This window comes from Syngnathus acus, chromosome 17, assembly GCF_901709675.1.
Source record: "Syngnathus acus chromosome 17, fSynAcu1.2, whole genome shotgun sequence".
Lineage (NCBI taxonomy): Eukaryota > Metazoa > Chordata > Actinopteri > Syngnathiformes > Syngnathidae > Syngnathus > Syngnathus acus.
This window is the reverse complement of record NC_051102.1, coordinates 9,631,020-9,644,096: the sequence shown is the minus strand read 5'-3', so window position 1 is coordinate 9,644,096 and position 13,077 is coordinate 9,631,020. Positions and strand designations below refer to the sequence as shown.

General features: G+C 40.9%; 3 protein-coding genes across 3 annotated transcripts in view; 2 read left to right on the top strand and 1 right to left on the bottom strand.

The window, feature by feature from the left end:
* The window catches only part of clstn2 (calsyntenin 2), a 53,635-nt gene extending 49,391 nt beyond the window's left edge, over positions 1-4,244 (bottom strand). Inside the window, exon 1 of the mRNA XM_037275947.1 lies at positions 4,052-4,244. Coding sequence (XP_037131842.1) covers positions 4,052-4,124 — 73 coding nt within the window. The 5' untranslated portion in view covers positions 4,125-4,244. The remainder of the gene's footprint in view (positions 1-4,051) is intronic.
* Positions 4,245-5,559: 1,315 nt separating this feature from the next.
* nmnat3 (nicotinamide nucleotide adenylyltransferase 3) lies at positions 5,560-8,745 on the top strand. Its single transcript, XM_037276640.1, has 6 exons — positions 5,560-5,702; positions 6,071-6,217; positions 6,460-6,643; positions 7,097-7,167; positions 7,647-7,846; positions 7,957-8,745. Exons 1-6 carry the CDS (start codon positions 5,654-5,656, stop codon positions 8,179-8,181), a joined length of 876 nt encoding a protein of 291 aa, XP_037132535.1. The 5' UTR covers positions 5,560-5,653; the 3' UTR covers positions 8,182-8,745.
* Positions 8,746-8,965: 220 nt separating this feature from the next.
* On the top strand, positions 8,966-11,759 carry rbp1.1 (retinol binding protein 1, cellular, tandem duplicate 1). Its single transcript, XM_037276641.1, has 4 exons — positions 8,966-9,403; positions 9,493-9,671; positions 10,413-10,514; positions 11,287-11,759. Exons 1-4 carry the CDS (start codon positions 9,331-9,333, stop codon positions 11,335-11,337), a joined length of 405 nt encoding a protein of 134 aa, XP_037132536.1. The 5' UTR covers positions 8,966-9,330; the 3' UTR covers positions 11,338-11,759.
* The last annotated feature ends 1,318 nt before the right edge of the window (positions 11,760-13,077 follow it).

Genomic DNA, 13,077 nt, shown 5'->3' with positions numbered 1-13,077 from the left:
TCTCACAAAAAACAAATTTGCTCTTGCTCGCCGTTTCTATGGGAAGGCCGAGAAGACAAAATAGAAAGCCAGTTCAAAGCCTTTGACTGCTGCTTTGGACTGACTACAAAAGCCAACAGGACAACAAAAATACAGATGACTCAGTTCAGAGTAACATGAAAAGAGATTTCAGGGCTTCTGTGGATCTTCTAAAAACACATTTTCCAAGGCTTATGCGCCTGGACTGGAATTACAATTGGAATAAAACCAGAAGAAACCAAGCGGCAATAAAAACTGTGAAGCGGTTTACGGGGTCTACCTGCCAAATTGCGATAACCTTTCAGCTTTTTTATTTTTATGACCGCCTATGAACAGTTACTGGCGGGGTCGCGGCGAGCAAAATTTCCACAGCCACATATAGAAAAATCCAACTACTGATGAAAAGATTGAGGTGACCCTGAGCAAGGCAGCCAAACCGCCAGTAATTGTCTGTTTGACAAGAAGTCACACTTGTTGTTTTTATTCACAATTTAATTCTTTCGCCTATTACAAACGGCCAGATAACATTGAAAATAGTCATCATTGAGCACAAAGAAGGGAAATGTTTTCACTGCAGGAACAGAAAGCTTTAAGGCTCAGGACTTTGATTTGATCAAACTCCTTTTTATCTTATCTGCTCGTTTTATAGTAAACAAATACCTTGAAGCAAGCACGCTTGGCCTCTGTTCAGACTTTTGCTTTCCAATATTTGACTTTTTTTTTGATACATGAATCAGCCACGAATTAATAGAGAGAACTCTACTGCGCCCAAATTGCGTCCTAATCAACCCTCAGCGACTCAGTCATGCAGACGCGGCTCATTCCGTGACGCAGTTGGCTCAGCTGGTGTCAATGTGGCATCGAGCAACAACCCGCACACGATTCCAAAATATTTCCGCTTAATAGCGAACAAACAGAGCGTTATGCTGTGGTGACCCCTTATATTTCACTCCTCCATTTTCCACCTCATCAGGCATCTTCTAATTAGCCTTGCGGGGTAATTAACATCCTAATTAGGGGTTGGATTTGCATACACACTCGTTTGCAATAATGCGACACGCATTTATGAATGCAAATGTTTCAACACAAGTCAGACACAAACGTGCGCTCGGCGAGTGTTGCGATGGATTCGTGTACGTTAATATGCGCAATTTTAAAAGCAAGGATGAGCTTATATTAAATTCTACACAATGTGCCTGATGTTAGCGTTACATTTAGCATTTTATTAACATGAAACCTAAAAATCAATGTAAAGAAAAAAAAACTGGTTTTCATTGTCTCATTACATAAACCAAATTTGAGCAAGTGACGAAAAACTATATATTTGTAAAAAATGGAACGATTCGGGAACCTTGGGATCAACTCGTGAGAAGGCAAAGGCAGGCAGAGAGGGGCACGCCTTGTCATTTATACGTCTCACTTAAGTCCATAAATCTTTGAAATTGAACTGGGGCTGTGGAAGAAAAGACCTTGTGAGCGGCATGTCTGGAAATCAAAAGGAAGGCCATCCGAGCCCGAAGAACACGGCGAGGCTGACGAAACTTTTTCTTTCTCGATGACAATTTTGCCCTCTGAATGGCATCAGCTCAGCGGAGCAGATCAGTAAAGAGTGATGAGAGGAGGGGAGAAACAAAGTGAAAGGGATGTGAGAAGACACGAGGGGAGTGAAGGACTGGAAAGACGAAAAAAAAAAAAGCTTCAAAGTAGGGCAAAGCAACTCCCAAGCAGAGCCTGTCCGACCAGTGCGGAAGAAAAGCACCTGAGTTATGCGTCTACGCTTCATGTCACCGTCTGGATTTACGTTCCAGCGGGGATAAAGCAGCGAGATGACTCTGTTGAAAAAATGCCCATAAATCTGATCTGGTTTCAATTGCTTTCCTTCCCTTTATTCTTCCCTTCACAGCGTACAACAAACCTTTGCATTCATGGTCTCCTGCTTGTGAAAGTCTTTGTCTCATGTAAACATTATTCCGCTGAGCTTGTCGAGTCGCCGTAGGCGGTGGCAGCGACACTCATACGGAACGCATGCAGAACAATGTGGCCTTGACATCTTCATCTTTAAAGGGGAAAATGATTTGTGTTTACAGCAACACATCTTTGGGAACGTGTATTTATTTACCGAGTCACGCGGGGTGAAAGCTAGACGGTCAATTCATAACAGGCTGAATAGTGCGGCCTTCACGTTGGGGAATGCATCGGTACGACACATCCGCAGATGCATATCGTCGCCTTCATAAAATAGTGGCCAAAGTGTATTTTCAACATTTTCTTTTAACACATTTTTTGTCTCTGCGGCAAAAATGTCAGTGTGTGGTGTAGTCGGACCACTAAGCGCTACATGCACGTTTCGGTAACTGCGGCAACATAAGATGGCTGCCCTCTGGCTTCAGCAAACGAGGGGCGATTTTTAGTTCAGACAGGAATAAGTCGGCGTACAGGGGGCGATCAATTTGTCGGCCAAAATGACATCACAGTGGCTAAAGCCTCAAGTAACGATCGAACGTCACATGACCAGAATTGGAAATTAGGTGAGCTACGATCGGTCGGCAACTGTGATGTCATTTTCAGTTGACAGCGAGTGACAAAATGGCTACCCCCCGGTGATGGGGAAAAAAAGTGCAGATTTTGCTGCTTAATTCATTTTTATGAATGCAATAATAACCAGAATGCTGTTTTTATACTAGTGGGGGTACATATAACAATGTTTTAAGACAATTCATAAATAATAGAATCAGTATTTGGTTCATTGTTTTCCCCATTTTTTCATGACAACTAAAACAAATGAAAAAGAAGAAAAAAGATGCCATTATTTCCAGTAAATGTCTGAAAACTGGATGGGTGGTCTATCTAGAAAATGAGTTCTACCCCCAGCTTGCTATCCATCTGGCGATCAGCCATATTGAGGTCTTTCATAAACAAAGAAAATAATGATCGTGTTTGGCTTGGCAAATGCAAACAGCCCCCACAATCTTACTCCAGAGACCCAATTAACACAATGTCCCCGCTTTTTAGGGGCACAGCAGTCAGTGCCACATGTGTGTGTATTCATGTGTGTGTGTGTGTCACAAAGAGGAGAGAACAATTTGACAGAGAGGATGTGATTGAATGTAATGCCCGGACCACGACTACCCTGCAGACATCACTAACACTCGCACTGTTTTTATTTGCATCACTGGGCAACCAGCCAATTTGGAACACTTGAACCCACAGTCAATTTTGATTGTTTTAGGCTAAATGTTAAAATGCAAATCTAGAATGTGTAAGTCTAAGTTGTGATGCTCACCCAAAGAAACATCTGAACAATCGTGAGATATTAATCAGCGTGTCATGATTGGGCGAATGGGGCTAATGTTTTTGACTTGAGGGTCCTTTTTAGTCATTTTTCATTTTCCTATGTTTTGTAGTGATCCATCCATCCAGTTCTTTATTACTTATCCTAACAAGATTCGCAGTGAGCTGGATCCGGTTCACAGCTGATTTTGGGCAAAATGTTACCGACCTGCTCTACTGGTCTCCCAGCAACTATAGGGCACATGCAGAGAAAGAATCATTCACCCACGCTGCCTGCACCAAAGTCGAGCGGATATACCACTACATCATTCGTGACATCAGTAGCTTACAATGATACTACATATACTTTTTAGTAAAGCAACTTTGGCTCATTTTTGATGAACACTTAGTCCTACTATGTTACTGTATCATACTGTTGGTCAAGACAGTGGTGAGGAAAATTTGTTTTGCCATGGAGGGTGATACTTGATATTTGAAATAAGTTATTTTAAAAAAGTGGAGAAGTTGTTTTTTTGCCAAGGAAAGCGATTTCCCGACTGAGCTGTTCCTTCCTGGCAAATACGAGTTGATGCCATCTCGTTAAGTCTGCTCCATAAATAAAAAACACACACTTCACATGATTATAGAAGTAGTAAAACAGCAATAACAAGCTATGTGGCTGCAGTTGTCGCTTTGAGAACTTTGAGAAGCGTTTAAAAAAAAAATAAAGCAGAGTTTGGAATATTATTTTCGCACTTCCTACCTTTTCCACTGACAGCACAGCAAAGACCACATATGAGCCAAGGGAGTAAAAGAGACACGGCCACTTTCGCCATGGTGGGTGGTTGGTACGGCTGATGCCTCCGCGTCTTCTCCTCCTTGTTGGTGCTGGCGGGTCGTATGCAGAGCTGTGCTTCTTTCCCCACTGGCTGCTCAGTCTCATCCTGGGCGTGTAGAGACACTCACTGATAACTCGGAGAGAGAAAGCGACCAATAGTGTTGGTGAAATGTCATTTCCTTTGATTCCATTTCAAAATAAAACAGTAGCATAATAATAATAGTCATTTTTTAGCAACAAAAGAAACACTGAAACTATTCAGTAGTTACCAATATCATAAGGAAGTTGACTCAAATTGGCAAAACAGCTTCTGAAATATAATAATATAATATTTAATATTTAGATAAGCAAGTGTATGTTCCATTTCAAAATAAAACAGTAGAATAATGATAATGTCATTTTTTGTCGACAAAAAACATTTAAACTATTCAGTTGTTACCAATATCATAAACCATATAATAAAGAAATTGGCAAAACAGCTTCTGGAATTCAATAATATTGACAATGTAATATTTAATAATATTTAGATTTGGGGGATGGAAATTGATCATAGTCAGAAAGATTAGTTGGCACCATTCGATATGTTCTAACTGCATCTTCCTGAAAATAATTAGAACGGCACTGTTACGCTGTCAAAAATGTGTCTTTCGGCTTTCACGCCAGATGTTGTCCAATTATTCTTCCCTTTTCTTTTGCTCTCGGGTGTTTGTGTGCGTTTAGGGGATTACAGCGAGTGGCTACCCTCAAGTGAGTTAGAGGATAACAACACAAACACACATGCGAAACACAAAGTGTGCACGCCGTCATATTTTCCTTTATTATTGTTTCCCTGAACGGGCTCAGCTGGTTTAAAGCAGTCAAGGGGAGAGTCGTCATGAAGTGTTCCGTTGCTTCTTATCCCTAATCATCCCAAAGGGAAATAAGAAGTGGGATTTGCTAAAGATTTCATTCTTATTAAAATAAAACATATTTTCCTTTAATTGGCGCATGTTTTTAAAATCCTGATATACAGTATAAAAATTAACGGATGGGTTCTGGTAGTTGTTACTAATTTGGAATTAACATATTAACTGGAATTAAATGTTTTTATTTATTTTTCATTCATTCATTCCATTCCGATTACCCCCCTCCCTTCAGTCTTGCATTGTGCAGGCCAATCGGCTATTTCGCTGCAATTCAAATTGTATAAAGTACCATGGACAGCTCCATTAGAGCTATCTGTCCACGAGGTGTCGCACTTACGCCGTTTTAAAACAGTGCGACACAAAACGTAAAAAAAAACCACCACGTCAAGATATAACACACTCACTGCTAATTTTAGTATTTGGATGCATACGTGTATTTTTATTCAAGTTTTACGCGTTTCTATTGATTTTTGTTTAAATAAAATTAAATTTGATTTAATCGGAATCGCTGTGACGTCACATCCGCATTCTCAGCGATACGGAAAAGCAAGATGGACGCCTCCGAGACAGTGTTTGTTGAAGCTACAGCTACTCCGTCGTAAGAAACGTCCTCAAAATAAACATGAGGCTTTACTGTAAAACCTTTTCAGAAAGGAAAAACTACAGTCAAGGTACGTTTTCCCCATCTCAGTATATCTATCCTGTTTGTGATGAAGTGCTTGTTTTGAAATCTCAAACTTTTTTCACTCACTCTCCTTTAATATTTAAGATTAAATATTTCTGCGCGTTGCACGAAAAAAAGTACTCGAAACAACGATGATGGATTAAGAATTTTGATAAATGAGAATGAATTAAGATTAAAACTGGAATAATTAGATGGAAGAAAAGTTTGAGGTTTTATAAGATGCTTGAAAACATGAGGTCAGCCCAGGTAATGCAGCTCTGAGGTTTGAGACACGTGTTCACTATGATATCATAGACATAAAAGCGTTGTTGTTTACATGGCTATTCATTTGATGCTATTTCTGCCCCTTTTCAGGTCCTTTTGCTTTCTTGAGAAGGACTTTAACCAAAATGCCCGTCCAGCGTGTTCCGCTTGTCTTGTTAGCCTGCGGATCCTTCAATCCTATAACCAACCAGCACATGAGGCTGTTTGAGCTTGCCAGAGACCACATGCACAGCACAGGTTGAATCACAATTCTGGAAACTTGACTATTAAGCGTTTTGCCTTTGATACTTGTGTGTTAAAGGTAGACAGACACTTTCATTTTGTTTCTCATCAGTGAGAAACAAAATGAACCAGAGTCGGAGTCAACTGCAAATATTATGTTACATTCATTCACAAACAGTGTTAGTTATGCATGAAATGTATTCCTTTTTTTTCCCCCTGACCTAGAAAAAGTGAATTCATATTCTCTTCCCCCCCAGGCCAGTACCAAGTGGTGGGTGGCATCGTTTCTCCTGTGAGTGACAACTATGGGAAGCAAGGCCTGGTGCTGGCAAAGCACAGACTTGCCATGGCAAAGCTGGCGCTCCAGAGCTCAAACTGGGTCAAAGTCGACGAATGGGAGAGCCAGCAGGCTGACTGGACTGAAACGGTGGTCACCATGAGGTGAGAGTTAAGGTTAAGCTTAGTTGAAAATCACCCCTCAGCTCGCTTCATTCAACCACTCCCATTTTTTTCCCCATCGTCTTTTCCCTTTTCTCATGATTTCACACAAATCTCTTTTGAGTGTTACTCCTCCCCTTCCACATTGTTGTTTCTGATCCCCCGTTTGCGCAACGGATGTTCATGACATAAAGCAGCCCGTTGTTTCCAGGCTCTGAGCACCACACCTCGTTTCACTAACCAACCTTTGGAATGGAACTGCTTTAAGAAGCTTAACAGAGGCACGAGTGTGGTTTTTTTTTTTTTTTTTTTTCCTCATTTATTCCCCCGGTCACACATACTGATTTGATTCTGTCTCATTAAGCGTCATTCACGATCTGAATAATAAGTCCTCAAACAACCAATGGTTTAAATTTCACTTGAAGTGAAATAACCTCCCCACCTTTTTCCTTCCAGGTATCATCACAGTCGTATTCTAAACGAGTTTGAACAGAAGATACATGAAGACTCCAGCAGTCACTCACAAAGTAAGAACTCAGCACCCATCAAATAATTTTTTTTGGTCTGTATTGACCGTTAAATAAATAAATAACTCTGTGCCGAGCTACCCGAATGCTACATTTGCATTGTTTGAAAGTACAAAAGCACACCAAATCTTTTCTTTTGCATGTTCTGCGCTTTTACAAGCTTAGAATCAGCGTGACGGATTTGTATCCAGCAATGTGTTGGAACACGTGCGGAAGCGAAATCGCACCCCTGAGTATTAGGGATCGTTTTAAGACGCTGCTTTTAAGACTGTTCACAAGCACGCTTTTGCTTCACATTGTTGCACAACATGCGTGATGGCGCAAATTTGCTCCAGTCATGAAAACAAAGACACATCTGTGGGCTGCATTTGAAGCATTCTTCAAGCCTTCTCACTTTGCCCATCAAATGCAGCCTCTGAAGGATGCAGCTCCAATTCATTTGGACAACAGACTCACTTTCCACTTCTTCTTCCCTTCAGGCATGGCTCCTCAGCTCAAGCTTCTGTGTGGAGCTGATTTCTTGGAGAACTTCAGGATTCCTGGCTTGTGGCGGGATGACCACATGGAGGAGGTGGTGGGCCGCTTTGGCTTGGTGTGTATTAGTCGAGGGGGGCTGCAGTGTGAACAGACGGTGCACGAATTAGATCCACTTTGGCGCCACAGACAAAACATCTTCCAGGTCAGTCGATGTTGAATTGTATGATGGTAAAAGAGCTCCCTCTGGTGGCGAAAATATTTTCGGCGTTAAACCTTAGCCACGACTTGCTTTTGTGGTAAAACATGTTCCAGGTGAAAGACTGGGTGAGGAACGAGGTCAGCGCAACAGAGGTCCGCCGGTCTCTCAGACGGGGATTGAGCGTCAAATACCTGGTCCCAGACTCTGTCATTGAATACATTGAGCGGCACAGCCTCTACACCGAGGACAGCGAAAGGAGAAATGAGGGCACGGCTCTGAGGCCGCTCGCCAAACAAGCCCGGGAAAGTCTCCCTGACATCGGTGCTTCTCTCAAATGATTTCGTTCCACCAGCTGATGACGCACCAGCTCATACCTCCTGCTGAAGCATCTGGCCTCAGTGTGCTTCAATCCACTAGGAAAATAACACTTGAGTTGTTTTGCTGAATGGTGGTGGTGGGGGGGGGTCTTTCATGCAGGCCTAGCTGCCAGCCAGCAGAGAATCTGGATGACTGACAAGAGTGAGTTCAACACGGACATCTTTGAAGCTTGAATTCTATCACCATTCAGTGCTTCTTTTCAGTCATGGTCGGGTGGCTACTTCAAGATATTTGTGCAAAATACTGTCAAAATGCAGAAAACATCTTCACCAGCCTTTGCTCTGTTGCACTTTATGGACTTGAAGTTTTAAATTTCTTATTTATGTATGCAGTGGTGCAAGTTTGGGGATAAAAATATTTATTTTGGAAACAGTGTCACCTGGCTGGTGCTGACATTTCCCCAGCCCCAGGCTTAAAATATGTTTTGTCCTCATAAAAAACTACCACTGGCTACATATCATACATATTTGAAATAAAATCGAGACAGGTTCCTCATGGGTTGAATAATACATGAGGACAAAATCGAAAACATCTTCAAATTTACTCAGATAAGCACTCACTTCAAAAAGAATATTTTATTTGCGGTCAGCACTGAACAGAGTTAAAAAAAAAAAGGTTTAACCTGCCTATTGTGTTCCATGTTTTTTTTCTTTTCAGCTCAGATGATTGCGCTTGTGTAACTCTTCATTCAGTCTGCTACAACAGCCGGCCGCATTGCGCCGAGTTGCTCTATCTTCTATTTTTACTGAAAGAAACTCATTATAAGGATAAATCAGAGCTCAAGGCCTCACCACGTGGCGTTATATATGTGGACCCGAAGGAAGTTCATTTATCCTAATCCCGCGTAGACGACGTAAGCACACTGAGAAATAAAGCACACACGGGCTGCATTGTATATCATGTGAACTGTGTCGTTCCAGCCAAGGATAAATCGTAGTTGCGTGATTTTTAACATGAGCTGGGAAATGGGAGGTGTCAAGAAAAATGAAAACCTGCCAAGTAATCGGATTAGGTTTTGAGTTTGGTTCAAATGGGAGATTGTGACTGCGGGATTGGCACTCCGGCTGCAAACCTCCTTGACAACTGACCGTAAAGGAGAAGCTGACAAAATGCCTGTGGACCTGAACGGATACTGGAAAATGATTTCCAATGACAACTTTGAGGAGTATCTCAAGGCTCTTGGTGAGTTTGTAGGGAAGCTTGATTATCACTCGCTCCAAATAAAGCTCATTTGGCTGCAAACAATTAACCTATTTTATTCTGGTTTGCAGATGTGAATGTTGCCATCAGAAAAATTGCCACTTTGCTCAAGCCGGACAAGGACATCGTCCAGGAGGGGGATCACATTATCATCAAAACCCTCAGTACCTTCAAAAACTACAACATGGATTTCTATGTGGGCAAAGAGTTCGAGGAGGATCTGTCCGGGGTGGATGATAGGAAGTGTATGGTGAGTCATGAGAAACCTGCAAAATGGAAAGAATTATTCTGAACAAAAGAATTCTGAAACCAAAATCATCACAATCTAATAGTCAATTTAATTAAAAACTCAAAGTTAAAAAAAAATCCTGATTATTACATTTTAGAATGTCCAACCAATCAGAAGACCGCAAAATGCTGACAATATTGTGGGCCAGTTTGAAATCTACTACAAAACATGGGACAATACTACTGATTCTGAAGGCTCTGGGCAAATAACATCTACATGGCAACACAATGAAGTTCAAATCGAACATCTATTCTAACAATTTTATGGAAAAGAAATGAGTTGAGTGTAGTTTTGCACTTCTAATCGTGTTATGGCCTTCAATATGCAGCGCTGCAATTTTGCAGCCACAATCCACCAAAGGTATCATAAATTAAGGAAGGGAGTCTTATTCATAAAAATAATCTCACTGGATTGTAGGTAATCCAATTGTGACATTAAATGCTGAAAGGGGTCCCTTATACCTTGGGAGATGAAACAGCATTTTTGTTTTTCGATAGGCTGATTACAGATCACCTCTAATCTTATTTAAAGACTGAGCATGAAGGTCACATGCATCATTTATGAGCTGATTTTATCGGAATGTTGACAGGCAGCGTGTTTACATGTGTATGTTAACGACAGGTACTCTTCGTTATTGATTACTCTGATTACGCTCCAGATATACTAATGTTGTAAATCTCTCATCTGGATTTGTACACTCAGACCACCATCACCTGGGATGGAGATAAGCTGGTGTGTGTGCAGAAAGGAGAGATTGAAGGAAGAGGTTGGACCCACTGGGTGGAAGGAGACGAGCTTCATCTGGTAAGGACACATCCAGCTCCCGCCATGAATATCAATCGCACAATTTGGATACTTTAATCCGAATCATTAAATGCCTCTCGCCGGATAAATACACATTTTCTCGTCCAACTTCACTTGAGATGTGCTGAAAAAGAAAATGTCTTAATTTACAAGAGGTTCTTCATAAATCCAATGAAGCATGAGCTGAAGACGGGTTACAGCTACAAATTTGAGACATTTAACACAAGTCAAGAACATCATTTTGAGGAAATGAAAAGAAGACTCTCTCGTTCTCCAACTAAGAAACAGGATGCTTGCTTCACGCTGTTTATTTGTCAATTATTGTAAAACGTATTTTACACACTTTTAAATCATTTAGACAGATTAGTGTTAAATTAACCGACCATGATTTTCAAATAGCTCAGTGTGGAACTGTGAATCCATTACCAGGTGAAAATAAGTCCATGAAATAATGACCAATACCACGAGCTCAGCTAATGAGATTTAGTATTATTGAGCCCAAATCTTAAGCGAAAAATAATCAATAATCATTTAAGTGCTATGATGGCCCAAAATGATGTTTTCCGGTAGCAGCCATCCATCCGGACGTCATTGAAGAGATGTTTAATTTTAAAGCAGCAGCGCTCTCTAGTGGAAGAAAAGGGCATTGCAAGACAGAAGCCAAATTGACAACCTTTCAATTTGATGGCAGAATGAAAATGCAGTTATGTCATTAGTTTGACCTAATATTGGATGTGATTGCCTCTTATATTTGTGTTTTATTTGTTTACAGGAGCTTAGAGCTGCAGGAGTCGTCTCCAAGCAGGTCTTCAAGAAGTCCTAAAGTGGTTTCGACATCCAACGTCCGACATTCTAATTAGTCCATTCATGCACTCATCCTCCATTTCACCCACTGATATAATTTCCTGCCATGGTATTGAGCCGCCAATCAAACGTTGACTGGATCTTCCACCCTCGATTGCACACTCCAAAAAGTGACATATAGTATGCATATTGTGTAGCATCCTCAATTGGCTCAGGACGGGCATTACTTAAATTAATTTATCTATTTGTATAGGAGCATGCCAATAAGAGTTGTTTATCAAATAGGTGGACCACATTGATGGAACTGGATGCAACCTAGTTGACGGTCTTTAGAAGGAATGTCAGTTGAAACGCATGTAAATAAATGATATCCCTCCCAATTCTTTTGGGACTGTGTCGCTGATAGTCAAATTCATCAATCAATAAAATGAAATAAACACTGTCTTGTCATCTGTCCTTTCTTGACAGACTAATGTCTGATGGAAAACTGCTGTTTGTTTTTATTCAATCTTCAGTGCGAGTGATGTTGATCCCGAGATTAAAATGCAAAATGGAAGTTTGACTTTAAGGCTTGAAGTTAAAGTTTGATTGTTAGTGTCGGGGTTTGAAAAAAAAAAATCAATAAAGTGTCTCATATGGACGACGCGATATAGATAAGACACTCAACGATATTTCACTCATTTCGTCCCAAGTTAGTGTTGGCTCGTGAGTGAACAAATCCTTTCAGTGAACGAGTGAACGAATCACTTCCTAAAGTGATTGGTTCTTTTTTCAGTTCATATGACATCAACCAGTAGGTGTCGGTAATGCGCATTGAAGCTGGTGCCACCTCGCCGTAAAACAAAACGAAGAAATGACGTAACTTCCTGTTTACGAACGAGTCGTGAGTGATTTGCATTTCCAGTTGATCGCGAGAACGGATCAGTGAGGGAACCAATCCTGACTTTGCCGTTCGCGAACGAGTCAACGGGTCAACTGCCATCCTTCCCGTGCATCAACGGTTCAGTCAGTGAATGTGTTGCGTCTCCCTCCCGGCGTGAACTATGTAAGCCAGAATGTAGATTTGCCAAGGAAAGAAAGAACCACTCACTGAAACACCACTTCTTTTATGCACGTTTTCTCCAAGCTAACGGGTAACTGTATTGCATGAAGGGATGCGCCATTATGCAACAACGATTTTATAACACTTAAAATAACGTGGTTGCATATATACGCCTAAATATTGTTATCCAATATATCTACTGCAATTACACATTAGATTGCTGGTGTGAAATGTACTTTTATTATTATTATTTTAATAAACATTAAAACCTGTTCAAACTTGTCTGGTGTTTTATTCCTTGTTTTTATTTTTTTGGGCATGAAAACAAAAATCTGACATTTGGTTAACTGCTTTATATGATAATATGTATGTGTTTACGTTCTGTAAATAAAGAGCAAAGTCAAATACACATTCTTGACACGTGCAAAAAATGCATAAAGTTATTAGGTACACTTGAAAATGGTGGTGTACCTAATGGAGTGTCCGTGTGACGTCACAGATCAACCAGCCAATCAGGAGGTGGGGGTGAGGGCGGGTGTGGCACTTTTCACGTTCAGTTAAGCTTAAGCCATGGTTTTTCCCTAATGAACTGGCCTGTTATTAGGTACACCTAAAAATGGCGGTGTACCTAATGGAGTGTCCGAGTGACGTCACAGATCAACCAGCCAATCAGAAAGTGGGGGTGAGGGCGGGTGTGGCACTTTTCACTTTCAGTTA

Bases quoted from the DNA above. Each gene is read 5' to 3' on its own strand.
- nmnat3 (XM_037276640.1), top strand. From the start codon at position 5,654: ATGAGGCTTTACTGTAAAACCTTTTCAGAAAGGAAAAACTACAGTCAA. The intron at 5,703-6,070 runs GTACGTTTTCCC...GCCCCTTTTCAG, and splicing joins AAGGAAAAACTACAGTCAAG to GTCCTTTTGCTTTCTTGAGA. The intron at 6,218-6,459 runs GTTGAATCACAA...CTTCCCCCCCAG, and splicing joins AGACCACATGCACAGCACAG to GCCAGTACCAAGTGGTGGGT.
- rbp1.1 (XM_037276641.1), top strand. From the start codon at position 9,331: ATGCCTGTGGACCTGAACGGATACTGGAAAATGATTTCCAATGACAAC. The intron at 9,404-9,492 runs GTGAGTTTGTAG...TCTGGTTTGCAG, and splicing joins GGAGTATCTCAAGGCTCTTG to ATGTGAATGTTGCCATCAGA. The intron at 10,515-11,286 runs GTAAGGACACAT...ATTTGTTTACAG, and splicing joins AAGGAGACGAGCTTCATCTG to GAGCTTAGAGCTGCAGGAGT.